Raw genomic sequence first — 27967 nt, forward strand, 5'->3', positions numbered from 1 at the left:
CCATAACCAAGGTAACAAGAAAGGCCTTTCATGGTGAGATGAGTCTCTTGGAGAGTAGCAATGGGGAGAAGTGATGGCCAGGCCATGTGTGTGCATTTGTGTGCTCGTTAGTTAATGACCTGGGGCTGACTCTGTAGCTCCATGTGTACATGGCAATATTGCCACAGCAGTGATGCATCAGTAGAGCAAAAGGGAACAAAAATGGGTTTTATCATCTCTTAGGATCTGATGGAAAACCCCCATCCCACACACAGGTGATTATCATAGAATCAGAGACTGGTTTGGGTTGGAAAGGACCCTAATATCATCCAGTTCCAACCCCCTGCCATGGGCAGGGATGACTCACACTAGACCATGTCAAAGGACAATGCTTAGATGAGATCTTGCCCCTTCAGCTTCATCTTTCCAGTTGCTGTGGCTATCAGCTGGTGCAAATCAGCTCCGTTTGGTGCCTTCCATGGGCTGTGGAGCCCTTTTGCCTTTTGAGATTTCTCAGCAACAGCTTCAGTGATCTAAATGGAGGTTAATGAGAAACTTGTGGAGGTTGAAAGTGGTCCTTAGCTTGAAAAGCTTGTGAATCTCTGATTTTGCACTAGTCACATAAACCAGTGGAGAGTGTAGACCTACCTGCAAACCTACCTGACATTTCCTTTGCAGCCTCTGATGGAAAATGCCTTCTTTCCTGTGGCACTAAACTTGTCACTGCTTCACAACTGCATTTCACCTCCAGGAGGTGAAGAGCTTGGAGTATGGTGCGCAAAGGCCTTTTGGTGGGGAGTGGAATGCTGGAAGTTTGAAGCTGGATATTACAAGTGCAGATTCTTGGCCTAGCACTGGGAGAGCTGGAAGACCATGGCTGAAAGCTGTTCAGCTCCATTAGTGAGTAGGCAGAGTGGTTCTTGAGCAGCAGTCTGGGGCTGCTTGAACTGGGAATTGGCAGGTAGGGGCAGTGCAAAGAAGGTTTATAGCCTCTTTTAGTTTTGATTGTTCTTTCATCCCTGACTCTGGCTAGTGCTGCAGCAGGGTGTAGTCTGCAGTGGGAGCCTCTGGAATGGGATTCACTGGGATGTGTTGCCTTTCAAAGTCGGTGCATTGGGGCTCATGTATGTGGGCACAGTTATATACATCCACATAGAAAACTTGGTGCATTTGTGCTGACAAAAGCCAGTGTGGGCTGATGGCCACGTTACCCACCTTGGCTCAGTGCTGGAACCACGCTGATACCCTTTGCTTCTCAGCCAGAGAAGTCTCATCTTCCCAGACCTCCATGTGCACACATGCCTATCTCGGGGAAGCAGGGATTCAATCCTGCCCCAAACACGAGCTCAGGGTCTCAGCCAGTACTGGGAATCTGCTGTGGCAGCAGCAAATGCATCCACAGAAGAAGACAGCTTCTGGTTGGAATATGTTGGGCTGATAGAGTAGGAAGAAAAAGTTGATGAGGTCAGGAGCTAAATGGGGCTTCCTCCCCCAGGATCCTGCTTTCCAGTTCAGCATTTTACACTGTGGGTAGACACAGTGGGCAGTCAGACAGATCTGTCTCCAGACTGGGTGGAAATCTCTTTGCTGTTCTTGCTGCTCCATTACTGTGAGGTAGCATGAGATGGGCACATGGTCTGGTGTGCTGCTGCCCTTCATCCTCCTTCCTCTTCTGCTAATGGCCCATCTTGGAAAGTTTTGTTCCTTTGCTAGCAATGAGGGACTGCATGGTTCAGTCATCCCTGGGCAGCAGTTACCATTGTACTGCAGTGATGTGTAGGATGTTTAAGCAGTGTGTGAGCCTGCTTCCATCACTGAGCTGTGCAGTCTGGACATAGACAAAAAGCCATCAGAGCTGTGAGTGGAACATACTCCTGCTATGTATTCCTGCACAGTGAGCAGTTAACTGTGACCTAACCATGTCTCAGTGGTTGATCAGCGTTTTGGGGACTTTTTTTATTACCACAAAACCTCACTGCTTTTCAAGAATCACAGAGTCACAGAGTGGTTTGTGTTGGAAGGGACCTTAAAGCTCCTCCAGTCCCAACCCCCTGCCACGGGCAGGGACACCTTCCACTAGAGCAGGTTGCTCCAAGCCCCTGTGTCCAACCTGGCCTTGAACACTGCCAGGGATGGGGCAGCCACAGCTTCTCTGGGCACCCTGTGCCAGCGCCTCAGCACCCTCACAGGGAAGAGCTTCCTTCTATCCAGCCTAAATCTCCCCTGTTTCAGTTTGAACCCATTCCCCCTTGTCCTGTCACTCCAGTCCCTGATGAAGAGTCCCTCTTTGAGGGACTTTTTTTATGGTATTGTGGCATCTGTGGCCACTTGTCTTTCTGTGCTGTGTTCTACTGCCCTCTGACTTCTGCAGGTCAAGCTGGAGTCATGCTGTCAGCTGAGGGCTCTCATAAATCTTTGGCTTTGTGGTTTGGGCACACAAGAAGCCCTGCCACGCACCCTCCGCGCTTCTCCTCCCCAGGGTGGTGAGAAAATTGGCCTTTGTGGTCCTAATGGTGCCATTAATCCTTTCAGGATTCCCAGGGCTCAGAGGGCATTACAGGAAAAGGAGCAGTGGGGTGACCTCAGCTTTCCTCAGCTGGGAATTCACCAGTGGTGTTTGAGGGCAGTGCTCACGGCTGTGTGTGCAGTATCATCGCTGTTCACTAGAGGACAGCATTTCACATTGCAAAACACAATTATCATGGAGCAATGCTGGAAGAGGTTTCTGACAGATTTGTGCGTGCTGGGAATAGGTTGGGGTTGAGGGTACACAGTAATATGCTAGAACTCAGGAGCCATCCAGTGAAGGTTGTTCAGTAGGCAGCACGGCTTAAATCACTGGCCACAGACCCTGTCTTGTCAAATCTCTGAGTGCTGTGCTGCTGCATGGGCTCTGTGTGAGGTAGGGGCTGCTGAAGAGGTAAGACAGGTAGATAAGGAATACTCCAGGAGAAAAGGAGAAAAAAATGGAAGTTTTTGCATATCAAAACTCTTGTAGAGCATGGTGGCTGCACAGTGGTGAAGGGCTGAAAGCAAAGGAGGTGCAGGGCCCTGAACGGAGGGGTTGTAGGATGCGTGTACATGGGGTGATGGGCCTTGCAGGAGAGAGAAAATAAAGGGTGGTAGAATAAACACTGCTCAACGTGCTGCTGCTGCCTGCTGTGGTATCAGCGCTCTCAGCAGAGGGCAGGACTGCTGATCTGTTCTATCACTCTTCCATCAGCCATCTCTTCATGCAGGGGGCAGAAGCTTCCACACAGCACAAGGAGTGTGAAATGAAAGATAAGGAGGTTGGGTTATGCAAAAGGAAGTGAGCTTCAGCTTTTGTGACCAGCTTTATGCAAGCTGGGATCTTGGCAGTTGGTGGTGTGCAGCACCATGCAGCCTCCCAGGACAGCGCTGCCTTGGGTGCTGCTCTTCATGGGGGCTTTGTTTTCAATTCACTGGCTTATCCCTTAGGGAAAGCTGACCTTGAGTGACAAGAGAGTGAAGCTGTGGCAGGATTCATGCCTGCTTTGGTTTGTTGATGAGACAGAGAAAGCTGTTGAATAGCCAGGTCTGAGAGAAAGCAGGACAGAAGAAGCGTGAGGTTCTGGTTCTAGCAGGAAGCAGACATGGTTTATGAAGTGATTATAACTGAGGTAAATCCCAGATAGGACCCTGGAACCAGTAGCCGTGACTGATCTCACCTGCAGTCCCTCTGCTCTTGGCAGCTCCAGGTGGTAAAGCTCATCCACCTTTCACTTCTCACTGTGACCTCCATGGCCTTCCTTTGGTGCGTTGGAGGATAGGACTGCAGCACTTCTGAGCGAGATGGATGCTCTATATCCTTTACACAACTCCCTAAGTTAAAGTTAAGCAGCACTGAAACTGCTCTCGCCTTGCAGAAGGGATCAGATGAGGGTAGAGAAAACTTTCCCCCTCATTGCATGCTCCTGTGGCCTTTCTCTGTACAAACCTGAGCCTCAGGGTCTGTTCCTGAGCTGCTTACTGAGCAGTGCCTGGCATTTCACTGGCGTTTATGCCAAGTGCTGGGCTGGGCTGTTGCTGATGTCCCTGAGTGCTTCCAGCTCAGCTTTTGAGATCTGGGCAGATGCTGTGATCTGCTGCCTTGCTGCTTGGGAATAACAGCATTCCCTAGGTGTGGGGGGGGCCTGGTGATGCTGTCTGTGCTGGGTCTGGAATACCTCAGTGCTCTGTCAGTTGGCTGTTCGAGCAGCATGTGTCACACATGCAAAGGGAGCTTCTTATGAGACTGGATGTGATGGATTCCCATCTCCCTGGTCTCAGGCCTGATACCGAGCAACCGCAGCCTTGAGTAAGCCACTTCAGTTTGCTGTCCTAATAAAATAGAGCTGACAGCCTTAGCTTGGATAGCCAGCTCTTAGAAAGTATGATGCCTTGCAAAATGGGTTAGTAAATGGAGCTGGAAATGTAACAGCTCTCTGATTCCCAGTTTGTCAGGCAGATAAACACGTGGAAGAAATGCACAAAGGATGTTTGGTTTGTTCAGGGTTCTCTGTTTCTGCAGCATCTCTCCAATAATTGCTCTGGGTTTTTTACAGCTACAGCACTCGCTCCAGGTCTGCTGAATCCCTCCTGCCACTGGCATTTGAGGATGCCCTTAGGATTCCTTCCCTGGCTGGCCAGTCTGCTCTAATGTCCTGGCCTTATCAAACTGGGCAAGTTGGGGTGGGAAAGACACAACCAGGCCCTGCAGCTGCCTCCCTTTGAACAGCCAGAGTTTTGCGCACCCTTCTCAGAGAGTCTGCACTGCTTCTGACAGTGTCTTGTCCCTCTTAGGCAATGGCAAGTGCCACCCCTTGACACTTTGTTGTCTCCTTCATAGAAGACAAGAATGAAATCCTTGGCTGGGAATCCTAGTACTGTGGGGATAGCGCAGTTATTGCCACTTCTAATTACCTTTGGGGCTCTGCCTTCTGGACTAAAATTAACCTTGCCCATGTCAGTCCTCTTCACAAGCCACTCTCACCCTGCTTAGCCACATTGGCCACCTTTTCTCCTCTGCTGCCCACGTGTAATTCCCTTGAGCCAAGGTCAGGAGCAGGGATTTGGTTTTGCCCTGTTTGCCATTAACCTTCAGTTCTGCTTCTGTCATTTCCCTGCAGCTTCATCATTCTCTCACCTTACACATCTCTCCCGTTCCATGTTCTCACAGTATCTGCAGTAGACCCAAGCAAGTCTGGAGGATAGTGCAGTCCTAGGGTCTCCTGTCTATGCTTTATTTCACACCTCTCTGGGATTTCCATCTGCTCTACTGGTCTGTCTCACTTTTCAGGTTGACATTCAGAAGAACCCTTAAGAGAAGGGAAAAAGGTTAAAGACTGGAGAGTTCATCAAGTGGCCCCAGGAACAGCAGCTGTAGGGAGCAAAGAATGAGTTTATTTTACCTGATATTTGGGCCATTGCATGAAGGGGGCAGTCTGCTTGTAGCCAAAGCCTGAGCTGTTCTGTAAGCACATCTGCTGAACTAGTTTCAGCGTTGGTGATGTCTGCACTTCGTCAAGACAACAGTTAAGGAAGTTCAGTTGCGGAAGTGCTACGGACCGTGCGCTTCACCAGCACAACTCCGAGGAGTAGGTCCCTCCTGGAGCAGCAGCGTGCGTGCAGGGCTGCCCACACGGGCATCCCAACCCATCACAGCCTTTCCTCTAGGTGACCTTGGGCTCAGCTTCTCCCGCTTGCTTGGAGGGCTGTTGATTTACAATGCAGATTCATCGGTCCTCGCCTGCCCGTCCCTGCCCCTCCTGAATTTGGCTGGGATATAAGAGGCTCTTTGCTTTCTGATGCCAACAGTGGCCATGGCAGAGAGCCCTGCCACGTGAGAGGCAGAGATAGAGGAGAGGGGGCCAAGGAGGAGCGAAGTGTGCAGCAGCTATTGCTTCTGGTGGCTGAGGAGCACATCTGCAGGGCAGGATGTCAATGCTTACCCCTGTCCTGCAGCCCCCGGAGGTGAAGGAGTATCTGTCCAAGGGTGAGCGCTTCATCAAATGGGATGATGTGAGTACTGGGGATTTTCCTTCACTGGGTTGTATGTGTGATGGCAGAGCAGACACCGTGTTTTGGTCAGGGGTTATGGGGAGGCTGGGAGCATGTATTCAGTGCCGGGGATGGGACATGGTGTGTTGTACCTGAAAGCAATGATGTCTGGATAGGAGGAGAGCTGAGAGCTAAAACCAGTGGGTGTACGTGTTAGGGGTTGGTGATGTGGCTTCTGCACCTCTTGTTACTGTGGAGAATGGAAGTAGATGGAGTGTGCCACTGGGTCTGTTGTAGGACCCCAGGTCCTGTCTGTGTCCCAGCCCTTGGGAAGGTGTCACTGCTGGCAGCCTCTTTGGGGTGGGAGGCAAATGGCACAGTCGGACTTGCCCGCAGGAGCCTGAGGGGTAGGATTTACTGAGAGGACTCTCCGTGCTTTGCAGATAGAGAGGAAATCAGGCTCCAAGTTGCTTCCTCTTGTGGCCCTGTTGGAGTGGACAGAGGGTGAGCCATGTCCTCCCGTGCCTGCTGGCTGTGGGTCTGTGAGCTACCATTGTGCAGTGGCCAGGCAGCAAGGGGTCAGAGCCTCGGAGGGTGCTGCAGGAAGCTGCTTCTCTCTCCAACTCAGTGTCTTCTTCTATCTCTGCAGTCTCTGTTTGCCTTTCGTTGTGAGGAGCAGAAAGTGGGAACAGCAGAATGTAATAGTCCCCTCCTCCCTTCCTAAGAAGGCAAAAGAGTATTTCCCTCAATACCCCCATACCTGAGCAGGGGACAGCAGCTGCCCATCCATTCTGTCTGCAGTATGAATTGTCTGCTATGGAGCATGAGCTGATAAAACGGGGGCATGCCAGGTTATGATTATTCACCAAGCTCTGGGGGAAACATGTGATGTGGTATTGCAGCTGAGATGTGTTAGAAGGAGCCTCCAGCAGCAATAGGAGGGATTAGTGCCTACTTTTGTGGGTGTGAAGCTGGAATAGAGTTTTATGTCCCAAGGCAGTGTGTGTGTGGGATGTCAGTCATTTGTGTGCAAGGTAAGCAGAGGTGGCCCAGTGGCACAAAGCAATGTCACATACAGCTGGCAGAAGGGAGGATACTGAAGGATACAGGTTGGGATATCACTGGGCAGTTATTCCACTGGCTGTACAGAAAGAGGAGGGCACCAGGGCATGGTGGAGAGTGTAGCCTTCCTCTTCTTTCCAGTGTCCCACTGCCTGCAGAATGCACGTGTGGCTGCTTTGCTTTTGAACAGGGAGTTGGTTTCTGAGCATAGCAGCAGTCAAACTTGTCTACAGTTGCTGCTGACTTTCTATGCCCAGTCCTTGGGGACCACCTTCCCAAAAGCTTGAAGCTGTTAAGTCCTTCACTGGGAATTCCTGGGACAGTGAGGCTCCCTTGAAACCCAAGGCGAGTTAACTTGGGCTTCCAAGACCCATCAAGTTTTTATTTGCTGCTGCAATCATACGACTCGGGGAGCTCAAGTCCTGTGTGGGGTTTTCCCAAAGGTTTATTGATTTGTAAACGTTCCTGACAGGTTGTCTCTAATGACTTAGTCCTTTACAGACTTGATCTCCAACAGTAATGACAGCCTTCTCCACAAGTGTTCTGTTCTGGTCACGTTGCTCCATCTCCTGCTTTCCCACTCCATAATTAGGGCAGACTACAAAGGATGGTGGAAGAGCTCCAGGCTGCAGCATTGCTGCTCTTTAGGAGTCACGGGCCTGTGGGTTTTGTCCCACTCTTTGAACTGACCTGGCCATGCTGTTGGTAACAGTGTTGAACTCCTTCCACGATATCCGAGGCAAAGGAATGCAGGTAGATGAGACTGGCTCCTTATATCACTCTGCACAGTTTGGGACTGGACCCAACAGTTTCTTGTGGAAAAGCAAAGCCACTTTCCATAGTGCCTTCACCTTGTGCAGCACTTGTAACATGCTCTCTAGAGCAGGGTGCAGCGGGGTCTCTGACAGTGGGGCTGTTCTGACCTATCCCGCTGAGTTACCCCAACATCTTGGGGTAAGGAGCAGCTCTGCTGGGCTTTGTTTAGCAGCCACCATGCAGGGGCTGCTGAGCAAACTAAAGAGGTGAAGTTCTACCACGTGGATGATAATATATTTGAAGAACCAGCTTGGGAACCCTTTTTCACCTCAGGTAGGGCACGGGTAGTAGCTGACCTCTTAAGAGGAGCAGATGCATGTGGATTTGGCTCTATGCTGACTATCAGCCCTCCTAGTAGAAGCAAAAATATTTCTGTCTCTCAAAGCTTATGGATTACAAGACTTTACCACACAGTGCTTGCTTTCTGCCCTGGAGTTGAACTCTGCAGTGTAAGCAGCAGCCAGTTTGGCTGCCAGATCATCTTCCATAGAATTCCCCATTTCCTTTGTTGCCAGGAGCCACCCCACAGCCATCCATGTCCCTGCTCAGGAGGGGGCACCCTGATCAGCTCTCACCAGCCCTTATTGCAGCCTCACTTTCAAGAAAGCTGCTTCATAGCAGATAAGGTTAATCTAGAACATGGCACAATACTTGGTAGTAGCACTACAGTGCCTGTTCTGCTCTTGTGGCCGTGTGCTCAGGGAATGTGGGCATGGTGCTGTGCAGGTCAGCAGTGTCCCGGGTGCAGCGTGAGACTGGCAGCAGGGAATAAAAGTAGATAGAACACCCAGTGCTCTGTTGCATGGGCAGTTTGCTGTAATGAAGAATACTCAGTCTGGAAATGGAGGTCCCTGGAAAGACAGATACACTCTGGAGCAAAGTATGAGTTCAATAACAAACTGGAGAACCCGAGGGCAAGTAACAAATACAACTTCCAAATTCCAGTACTAGTTTCATCTCAGCAGCCGGGTATTTCAGCTTCACAGATTGAATCTGAAGCCTTCCCAGAAATGGCTGATAGGCCTTGTGATCCCATCTTGTGTTGCACTAGAGGTCAAGTGCAGTGAGGAGTCATCTAGACTGACTGAGCAAATGGGCCAGGACCCAGGCAGAGCACGAAGCATACTTCATCTCATTCTCCAAAGAGCTCATGCTAATCCATCACACAGGCTTGCATGTGAGATGGGAATGGGTGTTTGTCTTGAGAATGGCTGTGAAGTTGCTTTACCTGAAAATGCAGAGGTGAAGTGCACAGCCTCACGTGCAGTACATGCCTCTGCTCTCATCTGGAGGGCTTCCCTGTTGTATGGGGGTCAGGAGCAGCCCTGAATAATCTCATCTTAATTTTGCTCCTGTTGTGTAGGTGTTTAAATAACTGCTGCTTTTCCTAGTCTGTGGAGTTTGAATCACTGCCTAAAGCAGACTGATCTGCTGTCTTAGATGGACTCATCCCTGAACCCTTCCTGACTAGGGCCATTCCCTGTAAAGACAGCCCAGATAACTCGTGTGAGATGCCCCTGCTGAATGGTATCTCTACTTGGCCTGGGCTACTCCTGGAGCTTGTAGAACAGAGTCAGTGCCTTGGGGGATAAGGCAGTTCAGATGAAACAATTAATTGTATCTACAGCTACTTTCTTCTCTTACTTCTCTTACAGAAAGTCCCAAGAGAGTTGTTTTAGCTAAATATGTGGTGTTAGGTGAGACTCAGGCTTCAGCAGAGATCAGCTTCCATTGCCTCACATGGAGATGTACTAAAATCATCTGGTTCATTTCCATAAACCAGAGGATGATTCACCCAGCTGGGTCTATATTTGAACTGGAAGCTTGCATCCCATGATGGGTTCTCGAGGTCACATAAGGTGTTAACCTCCTTTCTTCTGTTTGCCTTTTTTTGTCAGGAAACAGGAGGTGCTTCCCCTGTGATTCTTCGAGTGGATCCAAAGGGCTTTTACTTATACTGGACCTATCAGAACAAGGTAAGTGCTAAGGCTTTGCACTTGGTCTCCAAATAATCAGTTCAGGTTTGTGCAAGATTAAAGCACTGTAGAGTGCTTGATTTGCGTGCTCAGGAGCAGACTGCCAGCCTCATTCCACCTAGCAGGAAACCCCCACAAAGGGGCACGGAGTCTTGTGCTTGTTCCATGTTTAGATTTGTCTGTCTTCAGAGGTCCAGAATAAAATAGGAAATGAAGCTGTGAACATGCCAGAGAGATGGGTGGCCTTTTCGTGCTTGTCATGCTGGCATCTTGTACCTGCAAAGTTCATTAGATGTGCTTCCAAGGACTTCACAGAGAGCAGAAGTGTTGGTATCCCTGTTATCCAGCATCCTGAAGGGTTCTCCCATGCAGTACAATGGTAGAGTTGGAAAGATCATGGCTAGACATATGCAATTAAATGTATGCAGCTTGAGCTAACATGTACCTCATGTGCAGCTTGTAATTAACTGACTGATTGGGGTTTTAGACATTTTGATTTAGAAAGAGTAGTGACCAGAGTGCTGCAGAGACCACATCAAGTGTGGAGAGTGAGTTGTGCTCCTCTCAGGGCAGGCTAGTGTGTAACCCACAGGATGCTGGCTGCTGGAGGAGAGGGAGAGGCAACAGCCAGAGGAAAGAGAGTTCAGTTCCTCGCTGATGAGTAGCAACGGGTGGTGGAGAGATCTGCCTGCCTGGAGATGGAAGGCTGGGCTTACTTCTGCTTTCCAGAGCAAGGCTGTGGTTCAGCTCTACTTCCTCCTCGTGATCTGCATGCTCAAGAGGCATGGGAGATAAAGAGACAGAGTCATTAGTCCTGGCCAGGAGACCTGATGTGCTTTGGTGAGCTCTGGCTTTTCTGGAGATGTGCTCCCGTGCCACAAAGAACATTGTCACGGGGCTGGGGACTGCTGCGTCCTCTCGAAGATGTGTTCTCCTTTCAGCCATCTCCATCACTCTCATTCCCCTTTCAAGACCCACTCCTGGCAGTAGGATTTTTGCTGTACAGGCTCCAGCAGACAGTGGGAAGTGGTAGCACTGGAGGAGGTGCACAAAATGGGGCAAGAAGAGCTGTTGTCACCATCAAAAGTGGGATATTTCCCCGGGTTGGTGGTAAGAGGAATTTCATCACCTGGGAAAGGGGCTGGGGTAAGGAAGCAAAGCTCGTGTGAGGAAACCCAGGCTGGAGTGGTCTCATCTTCCTGGAAATGCCATTGATTATCATCTAACCTAAGCTGTAAACACATTTGAGAGGTGCAGTGGAGCAGCAGCCTGCTTCACATCCTTGGGGAAGCACTTGTCTGTCATCTTTCCTATTCTTTGAGGGGATCCACAGGCAGGGTGAGCTACCAAGGGTGGGGGCAAGCGGTGGCTGTCAGAGGGGGCCAGGGCAGGCTTGTGGCGGTCCTGTGCAGGCTGGCATGAGCCTTGTCAGGGACAAGAGATGGGCTGATACACAGCATGGTGTGGTATAGTCAACAGCTTGTCTGTTGAGTTTGTGTGGCTTTATTAATCTTCGGCTGACATCCTAAGATCTGCTTGTCATGACCAGCAAGCCACACAAACTGCACCTCCTTTGCACTAGGGATTCAGAAAGGAGTGCGATTGGGAGTAAAACTTCCATCCTGCTTGACAATAAAATGGGGCTACGGCCAGAAGACATGGTATCCACATTGTTCCTTGTTGTGATCTTGGAAAATAGTATCTGCTGCAGCAAGTATAATTTGTTCTCCAGATCCATGGAGAGGAGGCAAATTAGTAACAGAGGAAGGAAATTCAGGTTGGATATTAAAAGAACAAACAAAACAAACATGACAAGTAGCCAGCAGTGAGGACATGGAGTGGGCTGCCTGGGGAAGGTTGGGGAATGTCCTCCACGGGAATTGCTTTGGAACAGGTGAGGTGAAGGTCTGCTGGGAGTGAGCTGGGCAGAGTGGTCCTCTCTGACTTCCACTCAGCTGCTCCGTGTTGAATGTGTGGGGGCACAAGACAGGCTGAGAACAGGAGTGGGTTGTATGAACACGTGGACTTGTAGCTGGGGTAATATTTCCCTCTATAAACCCACATGCATGTCATGCACTCCCTCTCATGGTGATTCACACCAAGCCTCTGGCCTCACGCTGAAGAGGACAGTGTTGCAGGCCATTGTCACCTCCACACAGGCCAGCTTGGATATCAGTGGTTGATGTGTCCCTGCCTGCACTGTTCCTGGTGGGAGAGCTCTTTCTCAGTGAACAGTGCTGGCTGAGACCTGCTTTGCAGCTTCTGGGGGCTCTGCAGTGAGTTTCTTTCCTCCTTTTTCTTTCCTCATCTTCCTTGTCCTTGCTCTGTTGTAGGAGATGGAGATTTTGGATCTAACCAGCATCCGAGATACCCGAGTAGGGCGATTTGCCAAGATCCCCAAGGTGAGTGCATGGCTTCACTTCTGCTGCTGGCTCATGTGGGAAAGCCAAGGCTGCTTGTGGCACAAGCTGAGGCAGTTTACCTGCCTTTCTGTTACAAGAAGGTGAGAGGATGTTGTCTCCTGCCATCACAATTACATACACATAGAACTCTTGTCCCTGAACTTCCCAGGGGTCCTCTGTGCACCCAAAAGAAAGGCACTTCCAGACTGTGGTGTATGAGCTTTCGGAGAGAATGTGCCAGAAAATGAGGAGCACAACAGCTCCCCTTCTAAATGCCTGCCCAAAGGCTCAGTTCTGTTGCACACAGCAGCTGTGTTGTGTCTTTGCCCTGCATCTGCCCAGTTTTGATGTGGGCCTGGGACACTGGGAAGCCCTGCAGGAGACTTGTGATGCTTCTCCACTGAGTCATCAGAGCTTCTCTCTTCTGTGGAGATGCACAGGCTCACTCAAGGCAGCTACAAACCTGTAGTTAGTGAGATTCCAGCACAGTGTGTGGTGGGGATTTTTTCCCTTTAAAGGGAAAAACTAGTGTTTCTTTATCTTTTTCTGTCCAAATAATTCCAATTGCCTCCTTGCAGGGAGCAGGCTGAGGGAAGAATATGAGTATGGCTTTGTTCTTGCTTTCAGTTATAATTCAAGCTTCCTGCAGCAAAGTTGTCCTTGTTAGGACTTTTGTCTGCGTCTGTTTTTGGTTGTTTTTAACTTTTCCATGTATGGCAAAAAGGCAGGGAGAAAACTGAAGGAAAGCTGGAGCATGGAAAGGAAACAAGGGAGTAAAGATAATGGCTGTGTATGGTAACACAGGTGATTCTCTAATACAAAAGGGGAAGGTTTTGCAATATTATACTGAGAGACTCGAGCAGCCTCTTTGCGTAAGTAGGATGAGTGTTTGCTTAATACTGCTCTGCAAATGTCTATTCTGAGCTCCCTGAGCCTCATGGTTCTCAAAGGACCATAATGAGGTGGGTGCTAAAGGCACAGAGAGCTCCAGAACAGCCCCCAGCTCACACAACTCTTAGAAGTCATCATTCCCTCTGAGAAACTGTTTCTTCTTGGAAGCGCACTCAGATGTGTTTCAACAGCCTAAAACTTTGTCTGCAATTGGGTTTGTGGGAATAATGTTTGAGAAAAGCTCTTGGAAGTTTGAGGTTTTCATTTGGGAGAATAAAACATTTGGAGCTGCACTCGAGGCAGAACATACTAAGGGAAAGACCAACATGAAGGAGAGACATGAGACACTATTTTCTAGGGTGTTAAACTTGCAGGAATAACCTGTTTACAAAGTGAGTTCAGGTTTGATGTGGATTATAACTCGATGGTGTGAGTACTGAGGCCATAGGTGGAGATCGTCCTGGTGGCTATGGGCAGGCCAGAGAAAAACCATAGAATTGTAGAATGGTTTGGGTTGGAAATGATCTTAAGGTCATCCAGTTCCAACCCCTCTGCCATGGGCAGGGACACCTCACACTAGATAACGTCACCCAAGGCTTCATCCAGAAATGTCCCAGACTTTAGCAATTAGTTAAGGAAGATCAATTGGAGACTTCCAGGAGAAACACACTGGCACAAGTGCAGTGTCAGAGCTGCCTCTAGACAGAGGAATTGCTACTCCAACAGCATCTTTCTGTAATGAGCTCCTACTCACAAGTAGACCAACCCCGGTTTTTAAGAGTAATTCACAGTACAGTTTGGGGATGACCACATTCCATGTGCAGAGGAAAACTAAAATGGCCTTTTAAAAGAGATTTTTAATGAAAGCACAAAGAAGTTTGTGAAAAGAGTGAGGAAATTGATGAGCAGCACCAGGGTATCAAAAAGCAGAAGAGGGGAAGCAGTGGCTGTGGGCCATAGTTAGCTCTAAATCTTGTCAGTAAAACTGGAAAGTGGCCCCTGTGATTCCCATCGTAAGCAAAGACTCTTAAAGAACAGAGTAAAAAGGGGGCTTCTTTGCATGGAAAAAATACTGCTAGAGAGGAAGGAAAAGGCCTCTTGAGAGAGAAAACCAGCAGAGTCCCAGGAAGATCAGTGCTTGGGCCTGTGGCATCCTGTGTGTTCATGGATGATCTACAAGAGGTGTGGAGAGAGCAGACAAGGTTTGCCAATGGTACCGAGTTATTTGGGGTAACAGAATGAGGGCTCACTGGTAGAAAGACCCTGAATTGCTGATTGACTGCATCATCTAATAAATGATACAGTTTAATAGAGAGAAAATCAGGCAGTGCACACAGGAGGAAGAAAGCCCAAAACACTCCTAACCTTGTGTAGTAACAGGCTCAGAGTTGACTGTTCCTATTCAGAAACAAGATCATGAGGATGTGGTAAAACATTAACAGTGTTCAGCAAGATTTGCTCAAAAGAGTAAGTTGTATGTTAGGAATTATAAGAAAATAATTAGGAAGTCTCACTGTGGAGACTGAAGGCACCCATATTTCTGTGCCTTTCTAGTGTCCTCATGTCAAATGAGACAAAGAAGAACTGGAACAGATAGGGAAGAGCAGCAGGAATAAGGAGAGCATGGGATGGCTACTGTGGGAAGAGATCTGAGTGGGCAGGGACTGGAGCCTGGCAAATAATGAAGGATGAGGGGGATGTGGAGGAGTGTTGTGCTGTAAGATCAGGAGTTGATGGAGAAGGTGAGCATGAAGCAGTTACTCAGAGTTTCTTCCAATGTGAGAGCAACACCCCAAGTGGAATTTTCCAAAGGCAGGTTGAGCACAAGCAGAGGAGGAGCTGCTGGTTTACACCTTGTGTTGCTTCACTGTGGGATGCACAAGTCCCAGAAACATGTGAGTTTAAAAAGTCAGGACAAGAAGGAAATGCCCTTTGAGGGTGGTTAAAGGCAAGATAATGCCTCTGGTTTAGGAAACTGCTGAATCCTAAACTGCTGGAAGCTGCAGAAATGTGCCAGGGAAGTATCACTGTTTGCCCTGTCGTACTTTTCCCCAGGCATCTGGCTAGGTCCATGGTCTGACCTGGGGTGGTAGTTGTGTTCTACCCATTGCAATAGCCCAGAGACAGTGTCTTACAGTCCTGGGAATTTGCTACAGCTCATTTTGTACAAACAGAGAGACAAAGGTCAAGCACCAAGTGATTTATTAAGCATTCTCCACAGGGAGAAGTGATGCTCTTGGTGACAGCCTCTGCTGTGAAAATCCCAAGTGCTTTTTGGATTCTGCATTTCACAGAGACCCATTTAAAATAAGGTTTATTTGCCTTTTTATTTCAGGCAGTTTTCTGGCATTTCTATGACAACATGTACTAAAATGCACTGGGCTGGCTCCTTACCCACCCTTCTCTGCATGCTGAAGAGGGACTCTTCATCAGAGACTGTAGTGACAGGACAAGGGGTGATGGGTTCAAACTGAAACAGGGGAAGTTCAGGTTAGATCTAAGGCAGAAGCTCTTCCCTGTGAGGGTGCTGAGGCGCTGGCACAGGGTGCCCAGAGAAGCTGTGGCTGCCCCATCCCTGGCAGTGTTCAAGGCCAGGTTGGACACAGGGGCTTGGAGCAACCTGCTCTAGTGGAAGGTGTCCCTGCCCGGGGCAGGGGGTTGGAACTGGAGGAGCTTTAAGGTCCTTTCCAACACAAACCATTCTATGATTCCCTTCTGGAATGATGGGAGGTCTTGTGTGGGCACCAAAATAGCCACTGAACCAAAATGGTGGGAGAGATGTGCTGTGCAGTCCTGGGAATGTCTTATTTACACGTGGCTGAGCTATCCATGATGCTCCTGCCTTCAGCTGCCCATCCAGCTGGTGTTCCTGGCAACAGAGATTGCTCAAAGGAATGCAGAAAGCAGTGGAAAGTTCTTCCCATGAATCACCACATCTCCACACAGGGCAGCTGTGTCCGGTGTGCCATTACAAAGGCTATAAATATGAAAAACTGGTGTGATGAAGCAAACATGGATCTGTTACAGGTGAGGGGGGAAGAATGAAAAGGATGATGTCTCTCATTAGAAAAGAGTGGCTTGGGATGGTTGTGGGATATAATTGCTGAGATGAACACAAACTGTTACTTGTTCCGTTGGCCAGAAGTGGAGGAGAAGGAGCTAGTGGGTGGTATTTAAGACAATAACAAGATCACAGCTGTTGGAAGAGCTTTGGGCAGCACCAACAGCAAATTGTGCATCCTTTTCCCCTTCTCCACATCCTTCTCCCCCCCTCCCCCCCGCTTCCTTGCAAGTGACACCATAGTAAATCCACCACCTCTGTGAGGCAAAGCTTGATCTGCTTTTCCCACTGAATTGTGGCTGAAGGAATTAACATGGAAGTGCTTTATTGAGAGTATCTGCCCTGCTGCTCTCCCCTGCAAGGTCCTGTGCGCTTCCTGGCTGCATGAGGGTGGAACATGCCGTGAGCTTTTCAGACCAATGTAGGTGAAATGAGTCTCCCTGTTACTGGGTGTTTGTACTGTGGATGCTGGGAGTTCCCTGCTCCCAGTAGCACCTTCCCGTTGCTGCTAAGCAAGAGGTCTGGGGTTTGTCTTTGTAGCCTCTCTATACACAGCAAGAAGAACACCAAAGCGCCCATGCAGAAAACCTCTTCTGGGAAGACCTGCTGTCACATGCACTCCTTGTCATCTCAGCATAGTCCCTGGGAACCAGGAGGCAGGGATTGGTGGGACACCTTTCTTGAACAGCAAGTGCTTAGGGGAATAATAGCCAGTCTGTAATGCCCAGCACAGTAAACTGTGTCACTGAAAAATGGACAAGTCACTAAGGGCTGGCAGCAACAGGAGCCACCTCCGAATCATAGAATAAACCAGGTTGGAAAAGGCCTTTAAGCTCATCAAGTCCAACCATCCCCCAGCACTGCCAAGGCCACCACTAACCCATGGCACTGAGGCCTCGGCTACACGGGGTGTGAACACTTGCAGGGATGGTGACTCCAGCCCTGCCCTGGGCAGCCTGTTCCAATGCCTGAGCACCCTCTGGGGAAGGAATTGTTCCTCAGCTCCATCTAACCCTGCCCTGGTGCAGCTTGAGGCTGTTTCCTCTTGTCCCATCCCTTGTTCCTTGGGAGCAGAGACCAGCCCCCTCCTGGCTCCATCCTCCTGTCAGGCAGTTGCAGAGAGCGAGAAGGTCCCCCCTGAGCCTTCTCTTCTCCAGACTAAACCCCCCCCAGGTCCCTCAGCCGTTCCTCATCACACTTGTGCTCCAGGCCCTGCACCAGCTCCGGGGCCCTTCTCTGGACCCGCTCCAGCCCCTCAATGTCTCTCTTGTAGTGGAGGGCCCAGAACTGACCCAGGATTTGAGGTGCCCAGTACAGGGTGGGGAAGGCCATTGCTGTTTGCCCAGGAAGAAATGATTCCTGGAACTGACCCTGCCTGGAGTCAGGCACAGCTCTGCTCTCCCTGTGAGGACTTGCCTCTCTCTTCCTGCCCACCTCCAAAGCCCTTGCTGCCTGCCATATGAGCACTTAGCATGCACACAACCCTCAATTCCTCCTGTGACCTCCTCTGTGCCTGTCTGGGTTTCCCCTTCTCACCCCCTTTGCTTTATTTTCTCTGAGAGCTGCTTGGTGCTCAGCAGTGTTTCTTCTCCATGGAAATGTTTTTGAGAGACAGGGCAGAATGAACTTGGGCACGTGTTCAAGAGTAATAAAGATAAGAGTTAGCAGAGACTTTGAACATAAATGAGACAAGATAAAGAGCTGTTGAATGTAGCTCAGCAGCCTGCCTAAGCACATCAAGATGTTATTTACAACACAATCCTGTGTTTTCCTTTCAGTAACTATGAACAATAATGGCTGTTCCACTGTTGTTTTTCTGATGTACCAAGACCCAAGAACGCTGACACAGAATGTAATAACTGAGCCCAAAACACATGATGGTTTAGGCCAGGCTGAGCTGTTGGCTTCATCTTGGGGTATGTTTAGACATCGCAGCAGGCGTTGGCTTTGACACAAGCATAATTTTTCATAAACCCAGAAGCTGTATTTTCTGACTGTCAGAATCATAAACCAGCTTCATCCTTCACATGCGGTTTGTTGTTATTGAAGCCACAGATGCAGACTCTGGACATGTACAAGGGAGGAATTAACACCAGAGTATTCCACATGTCATGATAACAACGAGATGATTAAGCAGGAGCACGTGATGTTTAGAACGGTGCAGGGAGCACTCGGAGCCCAGGGCTGAGCCATGGACTCCAAACACAGTGTGGGTGGTCAGTGGTTCTGCTGTATCACAGGGGGAAGGCAGCAGCTCTGGGGCTGGAGCATCATGTCAGTGCTTTGCCATGGACTCAGCAATGTGCCTGAGCACAGGATGGAGCTAAACAAAGTGTGATGTTCAGGCCTCCAAATAAAAGAGTGACCACAAGAAGCCATATGGAGACAAACCGATATGTGTGCATGCAACAGAAAAGCAGGTAGAAGCCTGAAGCTTGCAAAAGGTCTATAAACAGTGGAGCAGGGGCTGAGCAGGGGAACAGTCACATCCGAATAATGGCCTTTTGCCATGCTGGGCCCTCTTTTTGCCTCTTCCATCTTTCCGCAGCAGTGTGAGCTCTCAGGCCAGAGGGACAGAAGGAACTGTGGATGCAGAGCCCGGGTCTCTCCCTCAGTCAGTTCCTGCTCGATTCCAGAGCCCGCGGATTGTTCTGTGCCTGTGAAGCTGTGTGCTGCTGCGTTTTCCAGTTCCTTTAGATGAGGCAGCAGTGAGAGCTGAGAGTGCTTCAGCTGCCTGGGGTTTTCCTGCCTCTCCTTGCTGAATCCCACCATGGAGCAGTGCTGCTAATGAGGACACAAGCATTACCTGCAGAGCCAAAGGCATTGGAATAATCTTAGTGCACCCTTTCCCTTCAGGCAACCAAACAAGCCTTTTCTTCTCCAAAAGAGAAGATTTGTGGTCACATCCTGTCTTCTGATACCACAAGCAGCACACCATGTACTGTGTTTCATGAAGATACAAAGCTGTCAGGGTGCAGTGAGCACATGCAGCTTGGCAAATCCAAGCTCTAGTTTGGCTGTATCTCATTCCAAGCAGAGAAAGGACTGTCTGTCTCTTTAGGCATTAGGCCTGGCTCTTTGTTTATATTTGCATGAGAATTTGCTTCTCTCTGAACTGTGAATCTGCTTTGGACAGATGAGGATTTTAGGGAAATGAGGAAGGTGGGAAGTGAAATGCAAGCTGAAGCTGCATGTCAGCCGCTCTGCCGGTGGGTTGTTGTGTGTTTGGGGGTTTTAAGTGAATTTGCTAAGGATGTTTTCCCTGTGGATTTGCATGGCTAATGTGGTTGTCCTGCTTTTCACATAGCAACTCCTGTTTTCCTTTATGGCCATCTGCAGCATGACAGTAATTACATAGTGAAGCTGCAGTACAAGGTGCTAAAGGAGTGCAGGTTATGGAAGAGCCAAGATGTGGCAGCAGGTTCCATTCTCTTGGACGCAGTCCCTGGTCACCTCTCAGCATCTTCACTCAGTGTTATGCCATCAGCGCTGTGTTTATCCCACCAGGGAGATGATCCCCATGTGGAGTAGGCAGCATGGAGGAGGCGAGTGACTCACTTAATGCCAGGCAGGAAATCAGTCACTGGGAAAATATGACCCAGTTTAGATCCCTGACAAGATCATAGAGTCATTTAGGTTGGAAAAGACCTTTAAGCTCATCAAGTCCAACAATTCCCCCAGCACTGCCAAGGCCACCACTACCCCATGGCACTGAGGCCTCGGCTACACGGAGTGTGAGCACTTGCAGGGCCGGTGACTCCAGCCCTGCCCTGGGCAGCCTGTTCCAATGCCTGAGCACCCTGTGGGGAAGGAATTGTTCCTCAGCTCCATCTAAACCTGCCCTGGTGCAGCTTGAGGCCGTTTCCTCTTGTCCCATCCCTTGTTCCTTGGGAGCAGAGCCCAGCCCCCTCCTGGCTCCATCCTCCTGTCAGGCAGTTGCAGAGAGCGAGAAGGTCCCCCCTGAGCCTTCTCTTCTCCAGACTAAACCCCCCCAGGTCCCTCAGCCGTTCCTCATCACACTTGTGCTCTAAAAGAGCATCCTTCCTCTGCTGCAGTTTTCTTCTCCTGACATGGAGCTAACAGCTTCACTGTAGTGTCGGGAGGCATCATAAGTTAATGCTGGTAAAGGGCATGGTATGTAAAAAGCAGTCCAGGCCAAGGCTGATGAACAACAGCTTCTGAGGTGGTGATGAGCTGTCAGGCCGTAACCAACAGGTCATGGGTGTCAGGTTTGGCTGGTGGAGCACAGCTAGAGAAAGTCAAAGGCTCTGATCTCCATCTCACTGGGACATGGTGAGCCAAGAGACACCAGCATGCAGAGAAGGAAGGGCTGGGAGGAGCCTTCTGTAACAAATACAGGAAATGAGTTCAGCATAAACCACAAGTTCTCTATTGTCTCAGCCTGGTCTGATTTACAACACTAGAGGTAAGGAAGCTGAACAAACTTTGCTTTGCAAGATGAAGTTAAGTTTGAAGCTGATATCCAAACACTTTGCCACTTGTAGTGAAAATTAAGCTCTGTCAAGAAGTTGCTGTGAGTGTGGAAAGGAGGTGGAGGTATGTGGTGCTGCTCTCTTTTGCAAAGGAAAGTTACTCACAAAGCAAGAATGAACCATCTTAGAAATTCCCTATTAGAAAACAGGCAAATCCTTTGGGCAGGTGACTGTTCCCCTTCTCTCCATCCACATGCTCTGGGATTAGCCAGGTTTCAGTTACCCCTCGGGAGAGTCTCTTCCATGAAGTGAGCGGCAGCAATCAGATGATCTAGAGTGAGAATCCAGCTCATCCTGTTCTTCCTAAGATTGCAAATGCTCCATTGGAAAAATGCAGTGGGAAAAATCTGTGGAACTCCTTATAAAATGTACCTGCAGCTCTGTGTGTAACATGGGGGTGATGTAAGAACCCCTGAAGCTGCTGGTTTGGAGTTTCTGCTGTTACAGTTCAAGGGTAGAGAAAATTCTGTCTATAGCAGACACAAAGATAAAGTCATTTGGCTAAAACCTCTTTTGCTGAAGTCAGTGTGTGATGTGCTCAGGTGTTACTGATGTTTTAAGCTGTTCAAAAGCAGGAACTCAGCCGTGTGTCTAAGTAGGTTTGTGCTTACAGCGAGAGCTCAGCTCCACTTCAGCTTCTGGGCCTGACCTGCTCTGCCAACAGGCCCACATCCTGAATTTTGCCCTTAGTTTGGGAAGGAGCAGGTGATCTGGCAGCCTCCCTCTTTGCTTTGATGTGGATTTAGCCTGTGCTTTAGATAACGAATTGCTGTGCCTCATTCCAGGTTGTGGGAATTTTATCTTTTCATGCTAAATAGCGACCATCAGGGCAGCTGCAGGACAACGCAGCTTAGTGATGCCTTATGGAGGAACACACAAAATGCTAAATCATTTAAAGGGATTCTAGAAATACTTTTGTGGTGATGAAATCCAAGTACCACTAATCGGATGAGCCTTAGACTTAAATCTCTGGTGAGCCATTGCTGGAGGCTGCTGCAGTTGCTATGGAAAAACCCACTTCTAGTAACTGACAACTAGCAGAAATGTGGCTTGGAGGGAAATGTGGCTTTGCCCATCTCTGCAGTGACCAGCTCAGACCTTCCAGGCCCCAAATAACAGCTTCCTTGTGGTGGAGAGAGTTACAGCAAAAGGTGTCACACTGATCTAAAAGACTTTCTGTATTCTGACAAATGGCTCTTGCAGTAACCTGGTTGTGCACCTCTGCTGTGAGCAAACCAAATACTCCTCTTGGCTTGACTGTAAGTTCAGGCTGAGGTTCCAGAAGGAATTTCTTTAAGAGGAGTATCCAACCTGTACATTTCAGACCCAAACAGCACGTTTGTGCAGTGATGTTAGCGACAACATCTTGTTCCCTGGAGGATCCAGGTGATGCAGGCTCCAGAATAAAGATGGAAAGTGAGGAAAGCCAAGCCAAGAAAGATTACATTAAACAACTTTGTAGCCCTTCAGAAGTTTGCTGGGAGTTTGGGTCAGTGTTTGGACTGGGTTCTGTTTTATTCAGGTACATTTTGCCTCATTCTCCCTTCATCCCCATCTGTTTCATTTCTTTTGCAGTGCCAGAAGCTCCGGGAGGTGTTTAACCTGGATTACCCTCACAGCACCTTCCTGCTTAAGACCCTGACTATTGTATCTGGCCCTGACATGGTTGACCTCACGTTCCATAACTTTGTGTCCTACAAGGAGAATGTTGGAAAGGTAACGGGTCCTGGGAGCAAGGAAGCACTGGGAAACGCTAAGGATTGGGGCATTAAGTGGGGAGCAAGAAAGGAGAGGGGAAAACAGGGAACCTGAACCCTGTCAGTGTAACTGGCAGGGTATTAAACAAGCAGGCTTATGTTCCAGTAAGATGTGGTACCTCCACAGTCCTGGAAACTTCTGTTCTGCATGGAGAAGGACCAGGAGAAGACATTTGTTACATCATTTTTGCCCTTCATGTGCTTTGTATGGATAAATAGAGCGGAGAAGATTCAGTGGATAAGTTTTAGCTGCTAGTATGTATAGGCAGTAGGAAGGTGATAGAGCCAAGCCCAGGGCATGGTTTTTGGGATCTGGAGCCCAGCAGTGTCAGGACAGGCTTTTTACTAAGATCCATAGTGACAGGACAAGGGGAAATGGCTTTAAACTGAAAAAGGGTAGATTTAGTGGGGAAATAAAGAAGTTTTTTTACTATGGGGTGCTGAGGCGCTGGCACAGGGTGCCCAGAGAAGCTGGGGCTGCCCCATCCCTGGCAGTGTTCAAGGCCAGGTTGGACACAGGGGCTTGGAGCAACCTGGTCTAGTGGAAGGTGTCCCTGCCCGTGGCAGGGGTTGGAGCTGGAGGAGCTTTAAGGTCTCTTCCAACACAAACCAGTGTGGTTCTATGCCCTTTCCATGTTTGTTGTTGTGTACTTCTTGGTGCAGTTCCATAGTGCCCAACTGCCTGTGCCCTCTGTGTGTGTTTGTTCCAGAGCTGGGCTGAGGATATTATGGCCATTGTTCGGAACCCTCTCACGTACAATGCCTCTCGGTACACCTTCCTAGAGAAAATGTAAGTGATTTCTGACACACACTGTTCTCTGACACATTCATGTACTGCCCTTCCTGTCTGTACTAGAAAGAAAAGGTGCTTTTAGCACCCAGGTCCTTTGGCAGCCTCCAAAACAAGTTCTGTGTCAGCTCAGGAGCCCCAAGGCACAGGCAGGGGCTCGGTAGTTGGGCCATGTGCTGCAGGACATGCGGCTGGCACAGGACTGCTCGAGCCAAACACATGTGGGGTGGGACAAACTGAACTTCTGTGCCTCAGACATGTCCCTCCACAGTCACAGCACTCACCCCAACAGAGTGCTGCCTCTCTTTGCTCTCTAATACTGTTTGGTTGGCAGCCTGGGACCACTGAGGAATGCTAAATAATAGGAGATACTGTTATCTCATGTCTATATCTTATGTTTCAGAGGAATCTTTTGATATCTAAGCTCTTATAATTTGCCTGTTTCTCCTTTCCAAGAAACGGGAACAGGTTCTCTCCGAGGTTGAGCTGATAGGACCCTGATTCTGTTAACTGTTAAGCTTGTTTTCCCAACTGCATGTTTTTTCTTTCTCCTTGCTTAATATTGTGTGTAATCTCACTTCTGTGAGATTACAGAAGTGCATTTTCATATTCTCTTTCTTTTTTCACAGCCTGGTGAAGCTGAAGATGCAGCTTAATGCAGAGGGGAAGATTCCTGTCAGGAAGTGAGTACATATAATTGTTTCATTGTGTGTCCAGTCAGACTAAAGGCAAAGCAGCTGCTAAGAGGATGGTTGCCCAGTGGCTTCAGCTGCCTGCTCTTTCTGCACCTAAGAGGTAGCGATCATTCCCTCTGAATTCAGGCCATGAAAGGACTCTGCTGCACCAAGGTTCCTCCCAGGGAAGGGCCTGGGACATAATTTGGGTCTGGAAAGGAGATGTTTTGTGGCCTTAACCAGCCATGAGTTTCGCTTCCTGGCTGTTGCCAAGAGGTAATCAACAAACCCAAGCAACTTCAGTGAATTTCTGATCACAGTTTGATTTGCAAACGTGAGCCGGAAGGTGCATGAGGTGTAGGACTCGTTTTACCTTTCACGTAAGGAAAATTTGGAGAACTTTTTGCTCGACCCCCCCCAGCTAACCTGACATAAGGGTCCCTTGCTTTCACTTGGCTCCTTTCTCCATGTATGACCACTACAGCCATTCTCCACTGGTGCAATTCCTCAGTCTTTACTCTGGATGTGTGCGAGAAGGAAGCAGCCTTTGGGAGCAGAGCTCTGGGCCACTGTTAGTGCTGGTTCACCTGCAGAGCAGTGGGGATTTGCCCTTTCCTGTCCCCAGGGTTAGCCTTGTGCATCAGGGTAGGGCTGCCATTCCAGTAAGCCAAAGCTGCTTTGCTGCAGCAGACACCAGCCTGTTATTTCCCCCCAGCACTGCATGGCATGAAACTAGAACTGGTTTTGTGCCACTCAGTGTCTTCCCCAGTAAAATCATCCATGGCTGGTGCTGTGGCTTCTCCACATTGGTTCAACTCAGAGTGTGACCCAAGGCTACAGTGCAACGTTGAATTCCCTTTGGGCACATACATTATCTCTTGTTGTAAGAAGAAGGACCTGCAGATAGTGGGTATTCACTGGGAAGCTTTGAACCGCTCTGCTTCTAGTTTCTGCTATATTACAGCATCACAAGAGGCAAGCACTAATCACCTGTAATAAATACACTCCCTACTGTGTGTTATACTGCATAATGGTTCTAGATGAAGCCTGTGCTGGCTCAATGGGCTCCTGGCTCGTTGAGCCTTACTCAACAACACACGTTTTTTGTTGTTTGCTTTGGAAAGCACCAACCAGCAGAAACCAGAGTATTCATCAAAGGGCTTTTAAAAATGGATGGGGCTTTAATAACTCACACTAGGGAAGAGTGCTTTGAATTGCTCTTTAAATGCAAGCAAGGTGGCATTACTGCAGAGACAAAACAGCTTATTCTTCTGAAGTAGGCTAGGAAAAAATATCTGGAACAGGCTGTACCTCTCTGCAATGCCCTGCTCTGTCTGTCCTGCAGAGTGGTAAAATGCTCCACTGTGTAAAGCATTAGACCATTAAATAGTGCACGTTAAGAGCCAGATGTATAAACCCATTCCCTTTCTCCAGGTGCAGGTGTATGTAAGGCTTTCAAAGCTCCATGTCTGAATCCCTCTGAAAATTCCACTGAGCATCTGCCTTTAGACATTTAAATCCCTTTTGAATCATAAGAAGGGTGCTGCAGTTTTGCCTTGCAAAGGGAGCCCATGTGCCCTGAGTTTGCATAAGCCTGCTGCAGCAGAACACTTCCCACCTGGCACGTTGGGCACTTCTTGTTCCCCTTCCTGGCTGCGAGCACCTGTGATGCCAGGAGCTGATAGAGCTGCCATCCACATCTATCCATGAGGAGACTCAGAGCTGCTGGCTGGGGTATTCTGAAGGCAGGGCGAGTGCAGTTGTTCTGTTCCACAGTGCAGCATAGTGCTTTAAGCTGAAGCCTTGACCAAGTGCTTTCTACCCTGTGGTACCCAGCTTCCTACCTTGGAGGGGAGCTTTGGTTTCTGCACAGCAGAGTTCAGTGCTTCCATCCTGCAGCACACCAGCTGCTTTGCCTGTGTAATGACTTTGTTCCTTGAATTCATGGAAATCCTTTGGTTCCAGAAAATGTTGCCGCCTTTCAAAGCAGCAAATATGCACCATATTTGCTTGTTTTGAATGTTGTCTTGACTACAGAGTTATTCCCTGCTAACGCCAGCTGCCACATGGGATAGTATGTTGTGGGGGGAAGTGTCCTATGGAATTTGTGGCACGAGGCTTTGCTGCCACAGGGACACCTCCAAGAGGGGCAGGGGAAGGACAATGACAGGAGTAAGCTGATGCAGGTTATTGACAGGGCTCTGACAGAGTCCATAGCAGAAATGTGAGACTTCTGTGTTAAGGCAGCAGTCAGAAAATCCTCTGTAGGTTTCTAAGTCTTGGTGTCTCAGTTACCCCTTGGAGAAACACTGTCTGTCTTCTCTGGTTCATGGTTACAGCCTTCTGTCAGCCTCCTTCACTGTGCATGTCGAGGGTCTTGCGCTCTGGCTGCAGCCCCCAGCACCCAAACCCAGACTTTTCTGACTCCTGCTACACTCTGGTGATTTCTTTTCCCCTGTGTGCTCAGTATTTTTCAGATGTTTCCTGCAGACAGGAAGAGGGTGGAAGCAGCATTAAGTGCCTGTCACCTTCCAAAGGGCAAGGTAAGGGTTTCGCTCGGTAGCCACAGGCCTCACTAGTTTGACAGTAATCCTTTTGCCTGCCCTGACTGTGGTGCTCTTGCTCATTTAACAGCCCAGATGCTCTTAGCTGCTGTGAAACCTTTTCCTTACCACTAGCTGCCATGCCTTAGCTGCAGGCCTGCTAGAATCAATTCTTGCTGCTTGTGCTGCAGTAACAGTTGGGACTCCATCCCTTGCCCTGTGGGGCACAAGCAGCAGCACATTCCCTTCAGCCTGTTGCACTGTCTGCTCTTCGAAGCAACAAATCTGGTGGTTAATCTTGGCACTTCTACCAACCACAGAGAACAGTCCACAGGCCTCTGACAGCTCCTACCACTGCATCAAGCTTTAGCTTTATACCACCACACAAGAGGCACCGAGGGACAGTTTTAATGGTTGGACTTGATGATCTTAAAGGTCTTTTCCAACCTAGTTAATTCTATGATTCTAAATAACTGTTTGGAAATAGGCCATTGTGGTGCTTCTCCACTCCATCTGTTCTTCCCTAAACACCTTGCCAGACGTTCGGTTACTTACTTGCATCATCACAAACAAGTGCTGGGCTGTGGGTTTAAATGGAGAGGTGAGATGATGGTCTGTGATATTGACTAGTCTTCATTGCATTCTCAGAATGATGCCATCAACCCAGAGGACTTCCCTGAGACCGTGTATAAAACATTCCTCATGAATCTGTGTCCACGGCCTGAGATTGATGAGATATTTACCTCACAGTAAGTTTCCCTCAAGCCCATAGCAGAGAACTTGATCCCTTGTGGCAAAAGATAGGGAAAAGGAGGGACGAGGGAGGTTAATGCTCTGTGGTTTGTCTGGTCTCAGGCCTTAGAAGGGCAGGAAACCAGGTCACAAAACTGAAGTTCAAATCCCTTTTGAGTTTGAGTCAGTGGCTCAAAATAAGCTTTGTGCTCCCCTCACTACAAACTCTTCACAGCATTGAATTGGTGAGGAAGAGGAAAGGCCACAGCAGTGGGAAGCATCTCTTACAGGAAGAAATGTAGACAACAGAGAAACCTGTAGGCCCAGGGATGTGGACACCCGCTGCTGGCCTGGGGAAGGACCAGTCTCTCTTTTGTGGATGGGTTTTTTGGGTAATACACAGGCCTTACCTCTGCTCCTCTGTCATTCTCTCACTGCAGCCATTTAAAAGCAAAGCCCTACATGACCAAAGAGCACTTGGCAAAGTTCATCAACAAGAAGCAGCGAGACTCTCGCCTCAATGACATCCTTTTCCCACCAGCCAAACCCGAGCAGGTGCAGAGCCTCATAGAGAAGTATGAGCCCAGTGGGATTAACATCCAGAGAGGTGAGTCTTGGCCAGCCCCAGAGTCTGGCTCTAGAGGTGTATGAAAACGGTAGTCTTACACCTTCTGCTACCCTGACTTTCCATGGGGAGCAGACAGCCTGATTCTCACAATCCCAGTGTTGCAGTGCACTGGTGAGGTGCCAGAAGCACTTTGTTTCAGTACTATTAACTGTTTCCCATGTAG

At 49.0% G+C, this 27967-nt stretch overlaps 1 protein-coding gene across 6 annotated transcripts in view; it reads left to right on the forward strand.

Annotated features, from left to right (window-relative positions):
- The first annotated feature begins 5555 nt into the window (after nt 1-5555).
- Nucleotides 5556-27967, forward strand: part of PLCB2 (phospholipase C beta 2) — a 44101-nt gene continuing 21689 nt past the window's right edge. For all 6 annotated transcript variants that reach the window (XR_003991053.1, XR_003991052.1, XM_030483573.2 and 3 more), the window contains exons 1-9: nt 5556-6000; nt 9756-9833; nt 12167-12235; nt 22256-22396; nt 23148-23227; nt 23857-23910; nt 26369-26444; nt 27093-27193; nt 27617-27783. Coding sequence is in view for 4 of the 6 variants with exons in the window: in XM_030483573.2 (XP_030339433.1) it covers nt 5917-6000; nt 9756-9833; nt 12167-12235; nt 22256-22396; nt 23148-23227; nt 23857-23910; nt 26369-26444; nt 27093-27193; nt 27617-27783 (850 nt within the window). In the remaining 2 variants the exon portion in view is untranslated. The remainder of the gene's footprint in view (nt 6001-9755; nt 9834-12166; nt 12236-22255; nt 22397-23147; nt 23228-23856; nt 23911-26368; nt 26445-27092; nt 27194-27616; nt 27784-27967) is intronic.

This window comes from Strigops habroptila, chromosome 4 (genome assembly GCF_004027225.2).
Source record: "Strigops habroptila isolate Jane chromosome 4, bStrHab1.2.pri, whole genome shotgun sequence".
Classification (NCBI taxonomy): domain Eukaryota; kingdom Metazoa; phylum Chordata; class Aves; order Psittaciformes; family Psittacidae; genus Strigops; species Strigops habroptila.